The sequence below is a fragment of the Diadema setosum genome, chromosome 8 (genome assembly GCF_964275005.1).
Source record: "Diadema setosum chromosome 8, eeDiaSeto1, whole genome shotgun sequence".
NCBI lineage: Eukaryota > Metazoa > Echinodermata > Echinoidea > Diadematoida > Diadematidae > Diadema > Diadema setosum.
The window spans coordinates 30544006-30567090 of NC_092692.1; the positions used below are offsets into that span (position 1 = coordinate 30544006).

Consider the following 23085-nt stretch of genomic DNA (forward strand, 5'->3'; position numbering starts at 1 on the left):
TTGATGCAAATGATTCATAAAATCAGTATTTTTCTCCTTTTTGTCAATTTCATCTTTACAAATCAAAATTCTAGTGATTCTTGTTGTTGTTGTTGTTGTTTTTATGGAAAAATGGAACCTTTTTAAAAATGATTTGCCCCAGGCAGTGCTGATATCAAAGTATTGTAAATGACATTATAAACAGACCAAGGAGCATCATTGATTAAACCTTGGGTAATGAAGGGTCTCCTTGAGGGTGTATCCTCAGAATAGTGTTTGTCTCCATGAATTAATATGAAGGATCTCTGAGGATTATTGTATAGGAATATGGGAGACTTGCGACATTAAAACATCATTAATTCGTATGATGCACAGTACAATGTATACATTTTATGTGACTGTAACCACTCCTGTGTCATGGAAAGGTAACTTGACTAAACTTAAGAATGCTCTTTTATACTTGTATACATTGTACACCACATCCAAATTTTAAAACTTCTTCCATTCTACATGTACATCATTCTACATGTTTGATTTAGTTCATTTGTATAGTCTTGAATGTGAGATCTATATAGAATTCCTTCTAAATGTTTAAACATAGGTCTGTATAAAAATCACATACTAGTATGAGTGCTACAAGATGAATCTTTAATAAGTTTGATTTATTACAACCAATCAACAAGTAGCTTGCATACATCAACCACTGTAAAGACAGTAACAATGCATGTACAGCAGTGTTCCAAAAGGTGTGTAATGATGGACAAATACTAAAAGTTTGATAAGGTAGTATGAAAGGAATGTATTAATAATTAAAGAAAGGATTGAATTAATAATTTAAAAAACACAGTGCAGTCATATAAATGTTGATTATTATGCTTGCAAGGTTGGGTACTGTACATGGAAGTATGTGTATAAATGTGTGTTATGTACATTAGAGATATACCAAGCTTGTAATAGCAAATCAACTGATAGTATGCATGTTTAAGTTGTATGTAAACTGATACTCAGCTGTACCACCTAATCCCTTATCCAAACAGAAAATGAGCACATACAATGTTTTATCATGTTGACATTACAGTTTTATGGGACTGGTGTATTATTTATTTAAAAGAAAAAAATGCTGCACCTGTACAACTGTTTGATGTTTGATGCATAAATGTTAAAAATTCTTTTCCAATAATTTGTACTGTATTCCCCTTAGTAAATCTGTTTCTTTCTCTTGTATGATGTGATACATCCCTATGATGAATACATAATCTAGAAACAAATGTATATAATGAGCATGTGTGTGTGTGTGTCTTTTTTTATTGCTTTGCTTGCTGTTATTTAAACATGGAGTAAAAGGCATGTGCTTTCCTGTGATTAGCTGGTGTTCAGGAAGACCATGAAATTAAATAACAAAGAAGTTATTAATAAATGGATTACAAACAAAGTTCCAGCAAGTATGTAGAGGTAATCAAAATGTTGGAGATATGCAGATTGATAGTTACAAAGTAGGGCCTTTATGGAAAATATATGAAAAGGAAGAAATCAAGATAGAGCTGAAGAAATTGATTACATACAGAAAAATACAAAGTTTAGAAAATAATGGATATGTCACAAACAGTGCAAATAGGTTTAAAGGTTTTGAGTGACAAAATGATACCTTTAAACTGGACACGAGGTGGACAAATCAAATTTAGACTAACTTGTCAGTGAGAACATATCATTGACATGTACACATTATTGCAAGCATAAAGCACTTTTCTTGATTTCAGTCATAAACAATGTACACTGTAATATCACAAATTGCCCTGAACAAACTTTACAGGGAGATAGTTAAAGAGTTTGGGAGTTGAATATAATATTTCTATAAAAATTTGTAGAATTGGGGAGAGTAGGCCCACCGTATGTAATTGTTTTGTTATCATTACGGAGATTATATTGAGATGAAGTTTTAAATTGAATCATAGAAGACAATTAATTTGGAACAAAATTATGAAGCAATTTGCAAGTGATTGTCAAAGCCTGAATGTCATTTCAGTGCTTTTTACGTACAGCTGTAAGTGCACATGGTTCTACGAAGTGTATGTACACGTAGTGCTTCTCTATTACTAGTATAACGTCCATCAATGTTGAGGTGTTAGCATCTTTACTTGTTCTCTCTTTCTGTTTGATGACTCAGGAGAATAGGTACAGGCGAAGACAGATGTATATACCATTGATTATTCCCACAGTGCCCAATGGTACACGTGCAGTTTGCATTAGTGGTGCTCTTGTTCCCCCGCCCCCCCCCCCCATAACATGTACATGTAGGCACCCTACATTATGTCATCCCAATGTGTGTGTGTGTGTGGGTTTTTTTTTTTAGTTTTTTTTTTTGGTGTGTGTGTGTGTGTTTGTGTTTGTGTTCGTGTTTACAGTATGTGATGTGTGTGTATGTGTAATGTGTGTATCAGCCCTTTCTGCTAAAAGTTCCCTTTAATACACATGCTGGTATGGCGGGTACCAGCTTTTCAATTGCCACAGTGACTGCCTCTGATTAATGAGGTCATAAAGAAGGTGATAATTATTACTGTTGATGTCTTAATGACGGGTTATAGCTCGCCCCCTATTCAGATGCATGCCATTTAATACCAAAACTCGACAACAAAACGACGTATAAAGAATCATCGTACAGCCGACAGACCGTTCAGACACCGTTCTTATAGATGTGCAGTTTCTCACTGCACATGCTGTTATAGTCATGAGTGACAGCTGTGGGGTCACCTTTCATTCGCACTACCATTAAGCCCCTCCCAGTTATACCATTCTATGTTCGCCATACTTTCAGACGCACACGGAATGCTGATTCGTCATCGAGTTCTAGTTCGAAACGATGCTCTGACCGTCGTTTCGCTATACGCTGTTTCGTTAGTCAGCGTTCAGACGTATAAATTCATTGTATAGCTATACCATTCTCGTATAAATTTTTTGCATCTGAATGCCCTGTAACGGCAAAATCCTCATTAAATTTTATGGTGATACTCTCCAAACTTTTTATCTATTAGAGAAGAGTTATGAGAACCATTCATGCTTGAAAATTTCCAACAGTTAACAGGTTGATAAAGGGTATGGTTTGATACTGCACTGTCAAATCTGTCCCTGTTAAGATTTATGATAATGTGTGCAAGGTGAGTAAAGTCACCTTCATGGTATGTGTGGAAGAATGACAGTCACAATGAAAGTTGGTATTCATGTCACTTTACTGAAACATGGAAAACTCCTCCTTAAGAGTCTAAGGGTGCATTTGTGCCTAACTTTTTTTCCCTTTTTTTTTTTTGGGGGGGGGGGGGGCACAATCAGGCTTTTGAAAGGTGTTTAGCTCAAAACATGGTTGCATCCCGAAATGTTTTGATATAAATTATAAATGGCATTTCAGAACACCAATTCAAAATGCATTTAAACAGTATGTTTATGATCAGTGATTCTCTCCATTAAATGTGTGCCGTGGTGAAGCATAAATGCAATTGATGTTTCTGATTGGCGATTCTCTATGAATGAAGTTGCAAGTGATATCATTGTCGAATGGCAAACAATATGAATCTTTTAATAGTTCCATGACATTTGCTGCTGCCACAATTGCTCCCATGAGATATCTGCATGCTATTAGAGCCAAGCATAAATTCTACCCACAAACATAACCCAAACCATAATCCTAATCCTCACATCAAACTACGTGTAAGCCTAAAACCTTATACATGTACGTTTGTATCACAACATTAACCCTAATCCTGAGTCCTCGAAGAAAACAAGATTGGAGCAATTGTCGCAGGAGCAATTGTTGTGTCGCCGAAACTTTAGATGTCCAAATCTTTCATTGAGCATGTATAATGTATGATTACAATGAAATGTTAACCATTCTATATGAATTAAAGTCAGCATAGACATGGAATGGCTTTTAACCAAAATGTCATTCCTGTCTGGTCTAGTTGAAACTGTCTTTGTCTTCAAGCTGTTACAAATTGATATCCTTAAAAAGTTTGAGGGGCTGTACAGTTTTGGCTGAGGTGGGGCTTCAGGTTTCCAACATTATTTTAATTTTGAGGTAATGAGAAACCTCTTTTGAAATATGAAAGAGCATATAATCCTAAGAGGAATTCAAAGTTTATTTAATGAAAATTAGTTTTGAAATGGCCGAGATATCCAAAACAAAGCAATCCTAATAAAAGGTGGGACCTACCTTTAGTAAGGAATGCTCTGTTTTACTTTTTTTTTTTGGACATCTCTTTGGATTCCTCTTAAAATTGTAGCATTTCATATAGTTGTTTCGAAGTATCTCACCAAAAAAATAATAAATATTACAAATAAAAGCTGAATCAAGGTCACCTCAACCAATACTATACCATCCCTTTACTACATAAAGAGAAGAATGTGAGCAGACAACTTGGATTGATATATATTCTTCTCTCTTTATCTCTCCTTCTTTGCATGATTTCCATTTCAGCTGTAGTCAGATGTATAACATACAATTTTACACAAACACCAAATCCTGCTCTTCCTGGCCTTGGCTACCACAGAACGTTGTACTGTAAGTATTCTTAACTCTTTCATTTCTATTAGCCAAAGTCATTTTGCAATTAGATAGGATCAGTGTAGCTATTTTTAGGGTGGTAGACCCAGGAGGGATAACATGTTTTGATTCATCATGATGTTTTGTTTGATCCCCCAATGTTTATTTGTCATGTTATATTTTTCCTGTGTATTTTATATCTTAAATTGCATAAATTTTTATAGCATACTACAATGTATTAATATCAATGTATGCAACAAAACCAACATGTACATTTGTATATTCCTTGGTATACCTTCAGCCATTTAATGTTTACCTTGCATGGTTTTGCCTCTATTGTGGAACTCACTTTCATATTATGTTAAAAAAAAGCAACAACAAGAACAAATCCTTGTCTTTGATGCGATATCACATGTGTACAGAGTTTTTTTTTCCCCCTTTGCATTCAAGGAAGATGTGTATGATGTCATCCTTCTATCTCTCTAAATCTGAGTTTTTAACAATGCTTGAGGTTATCTTTTGTATAGCTTTTTTTTTTCTAATCTGTTTCACATGTCATCAGGAAAGCGGGTTAGTTGGACGGAAGCAACATGTAGGCTTAAAATATCAATGTATGGGTTCCCCCTCAAAGTGCTGTAACAATGATGCATTTGAATGCAATTTTCTGTGTGGTTGATAGATGTTTCATGCACAGGTAAAAGTTATACAATTGCTACCAGCTTCATGGTAGAACTGAGTCTGAATTTTCCATAAATTTGCTTGATGTTCATTTGAAGGATTTCTTGGCAATCCAGTAACTGAAACTCAAGATTAGCCTTTGAATTTCATCAGCCACTATCACACTATGAGAATTTTAACTCCAAAGACACTTAGCAAAGTTTACTCATCTGTTCACACTGGCAGCCTAACTTCTTGAAGTTTAAGTTCTCAAAGTTTGATTCAGTGGGGCATGTGCGCAACAGAATAGAAAGCCAGCACCAGCTGACAGCTTCGGAGGCACCGCAAACAGCAAAATTTCAGCTGCTCGTGTTCAGACTGCACAAACTTCAAAAATTATTTGTGTGGGTTGGGAATTTTTGCAAGAAGTTTTGAGAAGTTTTTGGGAAGTTTGCACTCAGACTTGCCAAACTTTGAGAACTAATAAACTTTGAGAAGTTTTGCCATTGTGGTCATGGCTGTTGAGTGCCACACCTGCTATTGTAAGAAAGGGAAGGGAAATCTTGATGGGTTTGTGGCAACAAAAAAACAAAAACAGTTTCAAGGTTTCCCATGGTAAATGTAGGGATTTATATTTGTATGTACACATGTAACTTTGCTGTGGGCCCAAGTGGATCTACAATTAGTACTCCATTTTGTAATAGGAAAACATGATTGACAAGCTTGATAAGTACCTTATTTCCCATTTTATTGAGCAGTTTGTAAATATGAATTTCAACTGATACAAACATTGATTTCATGATAAATCTCATTTGATTGGATCTGTAACTTTCTTCTGTGATGAACACATGCAGTGTAACTCTGCATTTGAGTTTTACTGATCTGATTTCAGATAATTCCAGGCAATTTACAATCAAATAATGTCTGTTTTTCCATGAGCACAAGCACAAATTAGTATTTACATTTATCTATAGCATCAGCCAAGATGAGCTCAGATGAAGTTGCCATTATTTCTATGCCCTCCTGAGAATGTAAACCACACCCCTTGTGCCACAATCTCTGATATCTGTTTCCATCATAAGGTACAGTGTATTCCTTTATTTGAAAGACTGGCTATTACTGCCATAAATTGACCAAAGCAAAAATGTCCATTGTGTAGCACCAAATGACCATGAAAGGCTGCCTATAGGCAAGACTTAAAAGTGAAGAGCACAATAACAACTCACAAGTAATTACTGTATATGCCACCATTGTACTGTGGAGGCAAATACTATAAAAGTGGATTTTTTTAAATGCATTTTGCATGGCATAAAACTTGTGTGAAAATAAAAACATGCCAAATTTTGTGCTTGCTATAATCGTAATATTACTGTATGTGTTGATTCTGCGGAATTGAAAACACTCAAACGTCATCATAAACCAGGCCGAGCATGAAAGATTACTTGCGCAAAAATTTCCACTTTCACAGTAATCAAAGTATTTGAATGTACAGGGGAAGTGAAACATATAAAACATCGCTTGGGTGACAAGACCTTGTATCTGAAATTTTGGTGAAAATGACCTTTTTTTTTGGATTGTTGATCAAATAATGGCTTAAGTGATGTCCTGTCCAAATCCCAACTGTCTAACTCAAAAAATAAAGCCACCATGGCATGTCAAAGGAAAGGCTTTCCCATTCGCTACAGTGCATTGGCCGCCATGTTTTTTGGCTCTCCTGAACATTTGACATTTTGTAGATACGAGGTCTTGTCGCCCCAGCGACAAAAAACTGAGAATGCATCACTCCCGATTACAGAGTGCAATATTCCATGTTTATACTTCTTACCTTTCCACCAAGTACTTTTTACTGGCCAGTGCCTTAAAATCAAGTTTGGAAAAGAACAAGGGCTTGTTGCATAAAACTTTTTACCTGAGAAAAACTTGGGTTGTTTTTTAACAGAGTTTTCCTTTGTTAAAGTCTGTGGCAGCATCATACTAACCTGAGTTTTCAGTTCTTACCAGAGTTTTCTTGGACTTAATGTTTTATGCAACAGGCAGCAGATTTATTATTTGTGAATTTCATTGCAAAATAATCAGGTTCTTTTTTTTTTTTTAATGAGGCATTAATGTGTATGTCTGTCAGTGCCATATCTGGCCATCAATGAAAGATGATTTTGTACATTACTGTCCAGGTGAAGAAAATGTAAACAAGCACTGTCCAATGTGAAATTATTTATTCATGTCCCTTTTCTCATTTTATCTGGACAACGATGATGACGATCTTCAGATTTGGATAGGACAGCCGCAGCGCTAGGCTGCATCATGATGGGCCTGCAGCTGTGTGGGGTGTTGACCAGCTGCCAGGCCGCCTGGACAGTCATCACTGTCCTGTTCACTGACTGCGGCACCATGTTCATGTTTGGGGGTGAGTTTCAAAACCTATACCATAGCTTTTATAGTATACATGTACTCTGGAAACCAGGATTAACCCGAACAGTGATTGATACTGATGTTTTGTTTGTTCGTTTGTTTGTGAGTGTGTTTGTGTGTTTGTGTGTTTGTGTATTTGTTTGTTTGTTTTTTAATGGGAAGATAATGATGTATTTTTCAAATGAAATTACTGTAAAATCAGATATAGTCGCGGCATGAAAATATTGCAAACTGGTGACAGGCAGTCAGTGTGTTGTGTAAACACAGCCATTTTGGTGTTCATTTTATCTTCGCAAATCTTAGCTCCTTTGAACATTCACTGAAGTTTCATGGTGCGAAAATGTGTGGTTTTACAGTTACAGGAAGCTCAAGGAAATCCTTTCTTTGTTTTCAGTCCTCTGTGTGGTGCCATGGGCATCTGTGCATGAATAGATACAAGACTTCTGATGTGATTCATCCTAAGTTTCAAGTATGCCGTAGTTGTACATGCGTGTTACTCCACTTGAAGTGCATTTGCAGTGCTACAAGTACTACTTCAACTGCTACTACTAGTATAACATACATAAGCAAAGGAGTAATAGTGATAACAACGGTAGAAGAGGTAGTAAGCAGTACATTGTATTTTTTTTTTTTGCGCGTATATAGGGCCTACTACTTATGTAGTAGTGGAGGTAGAGATCATACTGTATAAGCTGTTATTTTTGCATAAAAAGACATTTTCATGAATGAGCAGGTCATGGACATTTTCGCGAGATGTTGTTTTCACGAATTGACACCGAGGCTCTATGTAAGTTTACTATTAGCCTAACTCTTGGCAATATTTTCGCATGTTGTTGAATTTGCGGTCCAACAGTGATTTGCAAAATTTGCGAAAATTAAACCCTTGCGAAAATAAAAGCTTATACAGTACTGATATAAGTCACGGAAGTATTCCAAGAGGTAGGGCCTACAGTGTAGTAAGCAGTAGTTTAAGTTGCAGTACAAGTAGTTACAGTTATTATCAATGCTAGTTTACATTATGGAGTGGGGAGTACCTGTAGTTGTAATGGTTTTCAAGTGGTACCAATGATTGAGATCAAGTCGTGGCCACAATGTGATGCCAGAAAACAGAAGGTTATAGGGTGCTGTGTTCAGTAAAAATTGAGACATTTGGTGATGATGTGTATGATTAGTTGGAATGCAGTAACTGGTGTTGTTGCTGACATTCGGAGAAGAACATTTAGAACACAGCAAACAAACTGCATGAGAAAAACACAAATCAACGCGACCCTGCCACTAGAATTATTCCTCCCTGAGAGTGGCGATATTAATGGCATCATCTGGCGCCCTCTGCGAGAACTCGTTCCAAGAGCCGTCGTAGACCGCCACGTCCTCTTTCCCGGCGATGAAGGCGCCCAGGGTGAGCATGTTGGCGGTCACGCCCACGTTGCAGGTGGTGGTCAGGGGCTTTGAGAGGTTGATGCCCTTCGACCTGAAGATCTCTCTGATTTCCTGGGGAGGTCGGAACACTGTCGTCCCCTCCTGGAAGAGCTGCGGGAACGGGAGGTGGACAGACGTCTTGATTGTTCCCAGTCTCAGACCTGCAGACAAGTATGCCCGAGAATGCTCACATATGATTTTGCAGTTAAAATGTCACTTCTTGCTGACATAGTGATTTCACTTTGTTGGTTATCGTGATGAAATGTTGGAACTGGCCAACCTAACCCAGACAATAGCACCAGCAACCTGCTTGCATGCGAAGTCAGCATCAACTTCAAATGGTGGTTGGGAATGGGCTCACTTAAAAGTAAAAATATGCTGTAGATTCTTCTTTGACCATTTTATCATGATTCTATCATATGTATGTATCATACATATATGGTGTGTAACATTATTTTTTGAAGAAAGTGTTCAGCAATGTATACTGCATACACAATATACTTAGTGAGTCTATTTTTTTTCCCAATCGGGACTTCCCAATAATTATGTGAGTGGTTACATTGGCGATCGAGGAGTACAATAATGATCAGAGAAGTGTACCCATGCACACTGCGTTTGTGTCGGGATCAGAGTGGATATTTTCCTGTATTGTTATATTCAAGAGTAGCACTTGCAAAATTCATGTACCCGGTATAAACTAAAACCCTGCTAAGTAAATGTATATACAATAGGTAAGGAAAATTACTTGCAATGAAAACATCTCGACGGAAGAATTTCATGAATTTGAGGTAAGGAAATTGTTTATATCTTACACAACCCAAGGTTCAGCAATTACACAATATTTAAAGTGCTCTTTACATTATGTTTCTCTCTGATATTTGCAGGACATGATGTGAATAAGCTAGATATTAATTTAGCTCCTGTGTCCTATCACAAAAAATCATGAACCTCAGAGAGATACGGATATAAAAGGAAATCGGTCGGAAAAGTTTGTCTAGATCCATAACTCACCTTTCAATTGACTTGGTTTGGAGCCATCATACCATTGTGGGGGACGAGAGTCAAGGAGCTGGAACTTTGGTTCCTTGAGGTGGTCCATTATGTCTTCGTAGGACTTGACCAGCTCCGGGCGAAACTTTGCCTCAAACTTGGCCGGTTGGGGAGCCTCTGAGAGCTGTGACGTCACAGGGTTACCCTCCTTGATCCACTGCGCCAAGCCACCATCCAGGGCCGAGACGCGGTCGTGTCCGAAGACCCTGAACATCCACCAAACCCTGCCCATGTTCTTCACCTGGAAGACGGGATCGTTGTCGTACGTGATGACATGGGTGTCATTGCCGATTCCGAGGCTCCCCACGTACTCGCTGAAAACCCGCGGCGATGGGAGCATGACGCGGTAGGGCGACTCCTTGTTGCGGCACTCTTCCATGTCGAAGAAGTGGCTTCCAGGAATGTGCTTCTCCGCGTGGATTTCCTGCCCAGACTTTCCCGTGGGAGTCCATGTCACATCCAAGAGACGGAAGGATGGCGAACCGGCCGCCAGTGCCTTTTTCAGCCACACAGTGCTAACCAGGGGACGAGGTATGCTAACCATGGTTGTATCAGTTGTCTGGCAAGGAAAAAAAAAAGGATCACAACATCACACAGTACATGTCACTTACTACTGTACATGTACTGCAAACTTGAGCCTGACTTCTTACTGACTATGCATACTCGGCATTAAGAGCAAAGTGCAGAGCATGAAACAAACTTGACCCAAGTATGCCATGGCTAGTGTTTTGGTTTAAGGTCACAGGGCTGACCTTACACAAGATTTGATGATAAGCGAATGTAGCCCAACGTGGGGAAATAGCAATTTAAGACCTACCTTTCCGTCAGCGTCAATGCTCAAGGGTTTATGTTTTCACTGACCCTGGGCCCTGTCCTGTGCAGACACAAGATTATATTCTTCTCAGCCTGTGTGCAGATTGCAGTTAGTGTTGACTGTTCCACTCCCCTGTTATGTACAGGTGTACATCTCTGGAGGTAGTCACAGTTGCAGTTGTTTTTGTCTTTTCTCTCTTTTTTTTGTGGCTGGTGCTTATTCAATGACCTCTCCAGTGCAGTAATTGTCAATACGCATGAATATTGCTGATAGAGGTATCTTTTATGTCACTTCTATTTGCAAGCATGTTCATTGCTTATAATGCAGTCAAGCATCCAGTGTACCTCATCTGCTGTATAGATAGAATTCTTTGACAATGTGTATAACACAAAATATTAGAAAAAAAAAATACGAAAGCGTTTGCCTGGCTTTAATCACTTGATTATCAGACTAGAAAGCATTCATTCATTCATTTCATGCGAATTTAGTTAATGCATTTTGTCTAGTGGACCATAGTGAACCTTGTACTTTCTGTAAATAGTGCTTCAAAACCCCTGACTTACATGTAGGAGCACTGACAATAAAAAACACGTATGAATACATTGAGATGGCATACCCAGGATCACACAAACACACACACACACACACGCACACACACACACACATGCATTCAGTTATAAAAGGACTATATAATCTCATTTTTGTTTTTGGTGCTGTTGATATGGAATTCCTCAACAAATTTACTATTATACCCTTAATTTCAATTTTTCCAATCTTCCAACTTCCTATCAGTGATACATGAAGGAGAACATTATTCCACTTTAATTTTAAGTAAAAACTTTTGTCCAAAATCCAACTGTATTAAAAGAAAAAATGATTCTGTCATCAGGTTAACCATGATTTGACGTAATTTTGACATTTTGAAAAAATCACTTTTGAAGATTTCATCCCTCTTCTTGACTTCATACTTTGAGATGAATACTTTGTTTCATATTTTTGTTTACTTTGCTTGGAGAAATTCAACAAGACAAAGAGAAGACTCTATTCAAACTAACTACTCCTAAGATTTGCCAAAATTTGAGATAGGCCATGACATAGAGAATCTGTCGATGTTGAGTTGATTTTAGTTGAGTTGAGGTTTATGTGACACTTCTGTAAAAAAAAAAAAAAAAAAATGAAAAAAAGAAAGAAAAGAAAATGAAAGCAGACAGCATTGCAAACCAGTGGCGGATCCAGAGGGGGGTGCACAGGGTGCGCGCCCCCTTTATTTTTTGTTTAAAATACAAAAGAAATAAAAAGAAAAAAAATGGGGGTGGGGCATGTGTGCCTCCTTTAATTTTGTAAAGGCGCCTCCCCTTCACGGAATTCCTGGATCCGCCCCTGCAAACAATAAGATATAAGCATGAGGATTACAAATACATTTCATGAAAAGTACCAGAAACAAAATAATTTGAAAGTGTTGTGATTTTTGGTGTATCTTTGACATGATTGTTGTCTGGTTACCACATATTCCTGTTTTGGTTGCTCTTTAGTGTCAGTAATTCCTCATTACCTGAGGAACATCCTTTTTTTTTGTTGTTGTTTACATCACTTCAGTGAATACGTAAAAAAAAAATCTTGTGCTCTTAACATCACTTCCAGTAGAAGGTAATTTCTAAATACTATATATATATGCAAATTCAGGTAAATTAAATTTCTTGCTTGGTTTATGCATATCAAATTCAGAATCCTCCTCAAGCAACACATGTAACAGATTAAATATGTAAATGCTAGTTTTTGTATGCTGCCATAGAAGGTGATGAATAGCCTTGTATCCAGACTTTTATGGAATAATTACTGTTCATCAGTTTTGCTCAAACTCACACATATCCGTTCACAATCTCCTGAAATATTTTGATTTTCATCTGCTGTGTCTTGATACACACCAGTATTCAAGAGTTACACATCTGACATAATTTTCTCACATCTTGGGTGAATCCTTCGCCGAGTGCTAGACTCTTTCCAGGCTCCATGTGGTACATGTATAGTTGTTACTGCACATATTGCACAGGGTTTCTCTGACAATTTAAAAAACAAAACAAAAACAAAACAAAACAAAAAACAAAAAAACCCCAAAACCAGTGACAACAACAACAATAACAAGTCAAAACAAGCCACATTTCATTTTATTAAAATCTGGCCAGTTCTATTCATGTCATCACAATTGTTGTATTTCTTTAGCATGAAAACAACTTTGAACAATATTTTTCATCATTATGTTGGCTTACTATTTGATATACCTTTTGTTCTTTTTCCAAAAAAAAAAAATATAATGATATCTAGTCTGAATGAAGAAATGATATTTATGGAATCATAGGAAATCTGCTTGAACAGCACACTACCAAACCTGTTCAGACTGCATTTGTGAGGATGCGGCGAACATTGTTAACATCCTGCACATCCTTATAAGAAAATAAAATATAAATGCAAGTATGTTTCCTCTCATAAATCTTTCAAGATATCCATCTACTTATGAATACAGATGTATTCACATTTAACATTATGTAACAGACAACATGATGCTTATGAACTGTATATCATAACCTCACATGTACCTACTGTATCTGGTATCAGGATATAACATTTGTATGATATATCATTTGTAGTTTTGTTTTTTTTTTTTTCAAACAGATTTTACTAGTGACTATAGTACGTTGAACAAACCATTCAACTTTCAGCTTGAGTAGCAGTGCACACGAGGTAATTTCCCAGCAGCAGCCTAGAAAATCTGCTAATTATCTTAATATATTATACCTACACAAATTCACTACAGCTGGGTATTTTGAGGTGCCCTTGTTTGGGGAAATCTTGTAGTTTGCCTGACATTTATTATGCAAACAATGTCAAGCAAATCCCATTTGAATGCACCTTTCCGTCGCAGGTCATCGTCAAACATTCAATATTAGCTCGTTTAATAATTGAATACCTGTCATGCACTTCAGGTGAACTGGGCATGTACCAACAAGGAGCTTCGTTTGAAGCTCCTTGGTACCAACAGTTGTATGTGTAATGTGTGTAAGTTTGAGTGTGTGTGTGTGTGTGTGTGTACATGCTTGTGTGATGGGTGGAGGGGTAGGGATATGCTGAGGTGACCCTTAAAGGACAAGTTCACCTTCTTAAACATAAGGATTGAGAGAATGTAGCAATATTAGTAGAACACATCATTGAAAGTTTGAGGAAAATCGGACAATCCGTTCGAAAGTTATGAATTTTTTGAAGTTTTTGTGTAGTACATATGTAACCGCTGGATGAGAAGACTACTGCAGTGTATGATGTCACATGCGTACAACAATACAAGGAAAATATAAAGAGAATTTCACAAAATTTCATCTTTTGAAAAAAGTACACATTCCCTTGACTCGTTACCGACATATGTTATGGGTAATATTATTCCCCCTACCTTTAGAAAGAGGCAAGTCAAGTGCTCACTTATTATGCAAAAAAAGTGAAAATATGTTGAATTTTCTTTACATTTTCTTTACACGGTTGTATGCATATGACATCACAAGCTGCAGTAGTCTCCTCATCCAGTGCTTCCAGCACAAAAATTTTAAAAATTCATAACTTTTGCATCGATTGTCCAATTTTCCTCAAACTTTCACTGATGTGTTCTATTTTGTACTAGTATTGCTGCATTCTCTCAATCCTTATGTTTAAGAAGGTGAACTTGTCCTTTAAGAACGGTGAGGTCACATCCTAGACTCACTCACATAGGTGTTTCATGTGAAAATGTCACAATGATAGGCAAACCTCTTGTCATCATCAATAAGCATCAAAATGCAACATTGTATTTTTGTGCTAATGTGGACAAACTAAGAGTGTGCTTTGAGATGTTGAATGTCTTGAAGGGACAGTGTCTGGATTGGGCAGACTATTCAATGACACAAGTTTCCATTATCTTTTATTGACTATATGTTGGAATGGTTTTCCCCGTTCACGATAGGAAGAAAATATCAAGTTCTCCTTCAGGTTATCACCATTAAACAATTGGCAACAAAGACTACTTTGCATTGCTATGAGAGGTGACTTCTTTTTTAACACAAGTTATTCTTTCCTCTTAAGATAGATTTCTTCAGAGTAGATATGGCAGCTATGTGATTGCCTAGCATGTCCACTTGTAAAACACTTGTTCTGCATGGACTGTCCATGTACAGTCCCAAAGCTACAGTTGTACATCACAAACTGTGCAAGCTATTCTCATGCGCTTGTGTAGTAATTGATGTTGAGCATTTCCGGTGCTGCTCGCTGCGAGAATTCGTCCCAGGATCCATCAAAGACCGCGACATCCTCCCTGCCCAGCAGAAATGCACCCATGGCGGCGATGCAGGCTGTGACACCTACGTTGCAGGTCGTGGTCAGGGGACGCGAGAGGTCGATGCCCCCTGCGCTGAAGATGACCCGTATTTCGTCTGCCGATTTGAAAGTGCTTGATTCTTTATGCAGCAGCTCTGTGAATGGGAGATGGGAAGAACCAACGATGGTGCCGAGTTGGAGATCTAAAGATAAAAGAAAAAAAAGAGAACATGTTTCATGTTCTATATTCCCAAGAAACTGATTCACTGCATTTTGTACAAAATCAATTCATGTATGTTAAAGCTTTATGTGGTGAACATTTGAAGAGTTTGTTTGCAAAAACGATAAGTCCATTTTTGAAGATTTTGAATTACAGTCTCTGTACTTTTTAAATGATATATTGGTCATGACATATACATGTAACGGTACATTTTTGAAGTTATGGTCAAAAGAAGCAAAAATTTCTTATTATTCTCTTTATTTTTCTTGACCTTTAATCGCAAATATCTCCATTTGGCAAATATGGACTTATCGGTTTTTGCGAACAAACTCTTCATTTGATTTGATTGTTTTTTTCAAGCATCTGTGGTGAGTTGAATGTAGAAATGCCTTTTGTGGATCAATGAACTACTCACCTGATACGTTCATGATATACAGTGTTCTGCATGTGTGTGATGGAAATGAAAATTTGGTAATTTATTAATCCTGTATGTTAAGATGTTTGTATGCCATGTACGTGTAACTGCAGTGGTATGGAGACTGTTAGTGTAGTGTAAATAATGACAGCACAAAACTCATGAAGTACAGTGTACATCCATTATGTTTCCTTGTGTGTTTAGGCTCGCCGAAATCAGGTCAGTCACTTGTTAATAATGGATTATCTTTATCTACTCGGAGAACTCAAGTGAAATGATCCTGCAGGGTCCAAAATGGGGCTGCATTTTGCAGATTGCTAATTGCTACACAGAATGTTCATGTACCTCTCCCTTGTTTCCTCACTCGTTTTAGTTGGTAATTTTGTGTTTTCATCGCAATAGCATGTGTATGTTCAGAAACATAATAAGGCTGTCATGTGGGATTATAAGAGTTACCCATTGGAGACTAGTCCCAAGTGTACACTTGGGCAGGTGTATATGGGATATTTGTGTTGTAGCAAAATCAGCCCGTTCTCAACAGGCTAAGTGGACTTTCACTCCAATGGTTACTGCAGGAACACTTTGTCCCTCTCCCCTCCCCTCCCCCCCCCATTACTTTCATGATCTGTTTCTGCTTTATAGACCATTAAAAGTACGTAAACTTCCATGAACCTTCCCAAATACAAATTTACATTTGGATTGTTGATTAAGTGTAAATTATGATGTTCATCAGGGATAAAAGATAAAGACAGAAAAAGATGAAATATAGAATTACATTACATTCATTGTAACTAAGCTGATAGTTAGACAATGTGCAGGCAGTGTCTCACTTGGCCACAAGCTCTGCCTTGAACCATCAAACCAGTGTGGTGGTCTGGTATCCAGGAGTTGCCCCAATCCCTCTTTGAGGTCCCTTAGAATATCCTCGTAAGACTTCACCAGGTTCTTCCGAAACTTGGTGCGAAACTTGACCCCAGATGGTCCCTGTGGGGGCTCCTGCGAGGTGGTAGGGTGGCCCTGATTGATCCACAACCCCAGACCTCCGTCGAGGACCGACACCCTGTCGTGCCCGAAGACACGGAACATCCACCACACCCGCGTCGCCGTCTTCGACCCGTAGACGGGGTCGTGCTCGTAGACTACCACGTGAGTGTCGTTTCCGATGCCCAGCTCGGAGACGTAATTGGCGAACTCGGCGGCCGGCGGCAGGGTGACCCGGTAAGGGGATTGCCGGAGCCTGCACTCCTCCAGATCAAAGAAGAGACTCCCAGGGATGTGGCTTTCCTGGTAGTAATCCCGCCCGGGTTTGCCGTGCGGATTCCACGTGACGTCAATGACTCGAATTGGAGCGGAGCCCTCTCCCGCGAGGACTCTAGTGGAGAGCCAAAATGGATCCACCAGTGGAGGGACCCTCTCATTCATGTTGTGGAGCACACTATCAGCGTGCAATGGGATGAACAGGCTACAAGATAGAATAATGATGATAACAATTACCAGATTTGTAATAAACAATCAATCTAGTGTCTGAGGTGCAGAGAGACACATTATGTATAAATAGAGCGTTGGAGTTTATATTAGAGTGAATACAAGAAGTTAGAGATAGAAATACATACATTATATATTGTATATCTCTTTGTGTCTTTCCCAGTGCATATATGTATTTCTTTCCTGTAATTTAATTTAAACACAGTGCAGTGCATAAATGATGTCTTTTTTTTCTCTCTTTCTCTTCTCTATATCAGACTTTTCCTTTCTTTTTACCACTTCTAGTTGGGTGTCTCCCTTTTTTCTTTCTCCCTCACTCTCTCTCTTATTTCTTTCTCTCTGTGTCTTTTTATCTCTTATAGTCTCTCTTCCTTGTTATTCTGTGTTATGATTGTGAAGATATTTTAATTGTGTTTTAATTTATGTGGATTGTATATTATTTATAGTTATATTTTATTCTATATTGTTATAGTTTTATTTTCATGTCTGAATTATGTATACTTTGTATAATTTATATTGTATTTTTTCACCTGGAAAATGAGTATCTTTTTTGTTGGAAGAAAGACTAATAAAAATATCTGTATCTGTATCTGTATCTGTATCTGTATATACCATTTACCCAAACAAAATGGAACATGTATGTTGAGATTCTTTTTAAATGTTTGTGTGGATTCCACTGCACGAAGTGGAAATAGATGGCAAAGGCCGTCCTAATTTGAAGTGGCACCAATAAAAGCTGATATAGTACAGCATACATTAAAATACTGTCCAAGGCCAGATTTTAATGTTGGAATGTTGCCAGCCCTGCAAGGAGATACATATAGTTTAGAATGAATTAATGAACTATTATAAATATTTAGTGAGAATTCAATGCACTTTCATTTTGAAACTCATTGCTGTTTATATGTTCAAAGTGAAGTGTATAAAATTTAATGCTGGTATACAAGTCAGGTATTAGTATCACATCAAATGCGGTACCTAGCTTTTACTGACTTTAAAAAAAAAATGGGTCTTTTAAACAACTCTGCATATTATATTTAAACCTTGAAGAACAGCTCAGATGGTGGAAATGTTTTGACATTCATCATAATAACTCAAAACATTCTCTGTACACAGTTTTCATTTCAGATTTGTGATTTCTTGTGTAATAAAGAAAAGGATTGATTTCTAATATGAATATTTCCACTCATTGGGCTGAAATTTGGGTAGAGAAGTTTGGGTAGATTCAGCTCCAAATCTGTACTGAGTTGAAAAAGCTACCAACCATAAAAGATTTGTCCAGAAAATTTTATTCAAAAAGTTCAACTTGAAGTTTACAGTGTTGGGCAAATCCCACAAAAAGTTTTCTATGTGATGCTTTAACAAACATCTTTCTCCAAGTTAGAAATGAATAGAACAAAACAAAACTTCCATTGATCCTGTACTGAGAGGTATTAAAGGACAAGTTCACCTTCATAGACATGTGGATTGAGTGAATGCAGCAATATTTAGTAGTTACCTAACACATCAGTGAGAGTTTGAGAAAAATCAGACAATCCATTGAAAAGTTATGAAATTTTGAAGTGTCTGCTTAGGTACTGCTGGATGAGAAGACTACTACAGCTGATGATGTCACATGCGTACAACAGTATAAGGAAAATATACAGAGAATTTCACAAAATGTTACTTTTTGAAAAAAGTACACATTTCCTCGACTTGTCACTGACGTATGTTAAGGGTAATATTATTCCCCCTGCCTTCTGAAAGAGAGAAGTCAAGCATTCTCTTATTATGTGAGAAAAGTGAAAATATGTTGAATTTTCTTTATATTTTCTTTTTATCGTTGTACGCATGTGACATCATCAGCTGTAGTAGTCTTCTCATCCAGCAGTGACTGAGCAGAAACTTCAAAAATTCATAACTTTTCAACGGATTGTCCGATTTTCCTCAAACTCTCACGGATGTGTTCTACTAATATTGCTGCATTCACTCAATCCACATGTCTATGAAGATGAACTTGTCCTTTAACATCATAGCCTCAACATGTTAGTATTTTGTTTACCACTGTTCAAGCATATAAAATACAAATGTGTAAAACAAATGGCCTTTTTCTCCCCCCCCCCTCCTCTCTCTCTTCACTCTACTGTGTATCTGCTCCAGTTATCTCTCTCTCTATGTATATATATCTCACTTCTTTTCTCTTTAACTCTTTAACATTTGCACATTGCCACCTATGTATCTTCCCAGCAGTTTCCTTGGTCTTTTTCTGTTTCCCTTCTACACTGTAATATGTACTATTGTAGGCATTGCCTCTCTACACATGATACATGTATGCATCTGTTGTAGGAGCTTCCATTGAACATGTGTAAACTCCAGGACTGGATATTATCTTCATAATAAATGAAAGAGTGGAGGAGTTGTGTCTGTATACCGGTAAATGCATTTCAGACTCCGGATGTGCATTATGTATACAAGTGGGTCATTTTCTTCTACTCCACCACATGGGCAGCATCCAGATGATGGCTGGGTTGTCTTGATTCGATTCGAGGGAGCATGCTGCTGTGTGTGTGTGCCCCGTTCCCCATCCGTCCGTGTGATGTAAATGCGGGTTCCCTTCCCAGCCGGCCAATCAGACGTGCACAGTCCATTGACCTGATTCTGGCCTGTTCAACAGGAGGTCCTACACCGAGTAATAGATGGCTGGTTTATGAGGCCGGATGCCAGGAGCATACCGGTACCTCGCTGATGCAGATGCATCACAAATGCCACGCTGTAATACTCTGGTGCACCTTTTATTGTACCATGCAGACTTTTGTTATCTGTTGTACAGTTGTACGTATAGGATGATACATACGACATTGGCTCGTATATATAGTATATCCATCCACACATTCGCAATTTAAGTACACTCTCCCCATCTCTCTCTCTCTCTCCCTCTCTCTCTCTCTCTTCTCTTTCTCCCTTTCTCTCACATCTCTCTCACTGTTACTATGATTCCATTTTTTTTTTCTGCTCTCTGTTCATATCTTCCTGAGATTCTTTTTCTGTTCCTTCTGTAGTTCCCTTTCTTTTCTATCTCGTGTGGAGATATGCTCAGGTGGTGCAAACTTGACTTAGATATTAACTGTCATTATTGCTCTTTGTGTTTTTGTTTCAATTTTGCTGTCTTGTATTTCTATTTTCAGTTGAGATACCTAGACACTGGTTGACAGCATGCAAAGGGATGAAGTTTCAATTGTTAGCTTTCTCAGGTGATGTCATTTGTGTTTAAATCAATGGATCAAACAAAGTACCTGGGAATGGATATTCACAATAATTGAGACTTTTCCAAACTGGAAAAGAAAACATCCATTCTATGATACATCAATACTTTCTAGATGTTAAAAATATCTTCATGGTCACATATTAGTAGAATACACAAACCCTTGTCTTATGGTAGATCCTACATAGCATTTTTGATTAATTACCTACAAATGTATCAAATGATACTAATAACACGTAAATGCGTCTCTTGTCGTCTTCACTTCTTGGCCCAGAGCTGAATGGTATTTTTTAGGAATGACCAATTTCTCATTTTCATGAAAGATGAACACATGAGCATGTGTAGTTAGAACTATAAATAAGGACTTTGCAATGTATCTCATATACCAATCAATAATTGTTTCCTAACAGGATGAGATACTGTAAAACGAGGAATGTTCACATACATTTTAATTTCGTGAATTTTGCAAGAGCCATTCATGAAATTAAGATGCACATGATTCTTGTCTACACTATATGCATGGAATGCCAGAGGCACTTCGCGAAAATTTCGTCCCGTGAAAAATACCATCTGCTCCAATTTGCGAGAATTTCATGCCACTAAAATTTCATGTTTTACAGTACATGAGACATTATGAAGGCTTGTATACAGAGTGGCACAGTATAGAACTACCCAGAGTATACTACTGTAAAAGTGGATATTTTCGCGTGACTAATTTTTTGCGCTCGGGCGGGTAAGAAGAGTTTCGCATTCCTTTAAATTCCGCGGTATCAAGAAATCTAGTACAGGAAGATATGGCAAGCAAAAATATTTGCGTGCTTTTATTTTCGTGCTAGTTTTTGATTGTGCGAAATGCGCAAAAATTAACCACTTACACAGGACACTTTGCAAGAAGGAAAAAAAAAAGACTTATGAATTGGGACCTGTAAAACAATTTTGTGAGTGGTTGAATGAGTGATAAAGATTCACAGTGGTGAAATCGGAATTGTTATTGTGAATAGTGACTTTCACCCCTTGACATGATGTACAGCACATTTGCATTTTGGAAGGCTATATTTTGTTGAGTTTGTTCAATAGTTTAGCAAGTATCAGTTGACTCTCAAAATTTGTGAAAATAAACCCCCTACAAAACAAACTGGCTATATATAATGTAATCAAATTCCCTTGTGGTATAAAAATAAGATATGATTAAAAGGAATTGTTTATGTTGCCAATTACTGGCAGCAATGCAGGAGCTATCATGTTCAAGGGCACCACATTCTTCCAGTGATTTGATCTTTTGTACAGGATGTGCCTACGGCCTGTACTATGTTTTGTTTATCAGGTATTAAATTTTGTTTGTTTCCATTATACAGACTACCAGTGACTGACTTTACGCAATGTGCATGCAGTGTACAGGTTCCGTTTTGCATACCATCATATTTTCCCCATTTGTTTTTTTTTTTTTTTATTCCTCTAAATTCTGTGCTTACTTGGTCAGCTGGTCTGTGAAAAGGCTTTTGTTTTTTCGGGGTCGTTCCATTAGCTGTCATGTGCCTTACATCTTTATGCGCCAGAGTAAGCTCCTCACTGCATCACCGACCATGCGATCAGTGAAACAATGCGGACAAACCGCTCATCTGCTCAGCAGGCAACTGCAATGCAGCGCTAGTCCCACACCGCAGGCTCTTACAGAGTTATACTTCCCGCATGTCAAAGCAAATGTATTTATGGTCTCGTAGTCTTTGGGGTGACAGAGGCTGTGTTACACATTATACATGTTGTAGGAGGGATAGAGACACATTGTACACTTGTAGTAGTACAGTCAACATTGCCTTTAGAAGTCAAATCTATTTGTGACCCTGCACCTCAAAACAAACAAAAAGTCACCAGACATGAATTTTTAGTTAAGACCATATTCTGAAAGAGCAGACTTTCAGCTTTAAAATGATGTATAACTCAAATCAAATGGACTCTCCTAACCTATCTAAATATTGGAAAGAAAGCACAAACTCAGGAAAAGTGTGAACTGAGAAAAGAGGCTCTAAAGTACAGTGTCTATTCAAGCGCTTAATCTTTACCAGACCATGCTGGCTGTGCGATGAATGGGACAAAAAACAGGAAGTAAACCACAAGAGTAACAACAATGAAGGGATTATCAGATTAAACTGAAATTAAGCATGCCTCATTAAAGGTAGGGGATACCCTTTACAGACCTCCCAAAATGCAGCAAAACATTAAATATGAACCTCAGGGGACTTGTTTAGGCCACTGCTGAGAAATTTGGAAGTCAACAGTTATCTACAATTTGAATAATGCACAAAACTCATCTGGGCAATTCCGCGGTTAGTAACGTTACATTTGAACAAATTTAGATATTTGTTTTTACCACTAAATTACCATTTATTCATTTCAAGTCAAAATTATGTCAAAAACATGTTCATCCTTTCCAGGTTTATGATACAGAAAAGAATGAACACAATACAAGAAATATTAGAATTGCTATAGCAACTTAAAGGGCTGGTTAGTAACGTTACGAAAAAAGGACATGACA

The 23085-nt window shown here is 37.6% G+C and overlaps 3 protein-coding genes across 3 annotated transcripts in view; 1 reads left to right on the forward strand and 2 right to left on the reverse strand.

Moving 5' to 3' along the window:
* LOC140231869 (uncharacterized) overlaps positions 1–23085 on the forward strand; it is a 49285-nt gene that overhangs the window by 10984 nt on the left and 15216 nt on the right. The window contains exons 2-3 of the mRNA XM_072312020.1: positions 4445–4528; positions 7434–7571. Of these exons, the coding sequence (XP_072168121.1) occupies positions 4445–4528; positions 7434–7571 (222 nt within the window). The remainder of the gene's footprint in view (positions 1–4444; positions 4529–7433; positions 7572–23085) is intronic.
* On the reverse strand, positions 8858–10589 carry LOC140231672 (thiosulfate sulfurtransferase-like). The gene is made up of 2 exons (XM_072311827.1): positions 10007–10589; positions 8858–9156 (listed from the first exon to the last, which is right to left on the reverse strand). The coding sequence occupies exons 1-2, from the start codon at positions 10587–10589 to the stop codon at positions 8858–8860; spliced, it is 882 nt and encodes a 293-aa protein (XP_072167928.1).
* Positions 14865–17248, reverse strand: LOC140231868 (thiosulfate sulfurtransferase-like). The gene is made up of 2 exons (XM_072312019.1): positions 16657–17248; positions 14865–15394 (listed from the first exon to the last, which is right to left on the reverse strand). The coding sequence occupies exons 1-2, from the start codon at positions 17246–17248 to the stop codon at positions 15096–15098; spliced, it is 891 nt and encodes a 296-aa protein (XP_072168120.1). The 3' UTR covers positions 14865–15095.

Coding starts and splice junctions, on each gene's coding strand:
- LOC140231672 (XM_072311827.1), bottom strand. CDS start 10,589: ATGGTTAGCATACCTCGTCCCCTGGTTAGCACTGTGTGGCTGAAAAAG. Junction 9,157..10,006: donor CAAACCAAGTCAATTGAAAG/GTGAGTTATGGA, acceptor ACTTGTCTGCAG/GTCTGAGACTGGGAACAATC.
- LOC140231868 (XM_072312019.1), bottom strand. CDS start 17,248: ATGAATGAGAGGGTCCCTCCACTGGTGGATCCATTTTGGCTCTCCACT. Junction 15,395..16,656: donor AAGGCAGAGCTTGTGGCCAA/GTGAGACACTGC, acceptor TTTTATCTTTAG/ATCTCCAACTCGGCACCATC.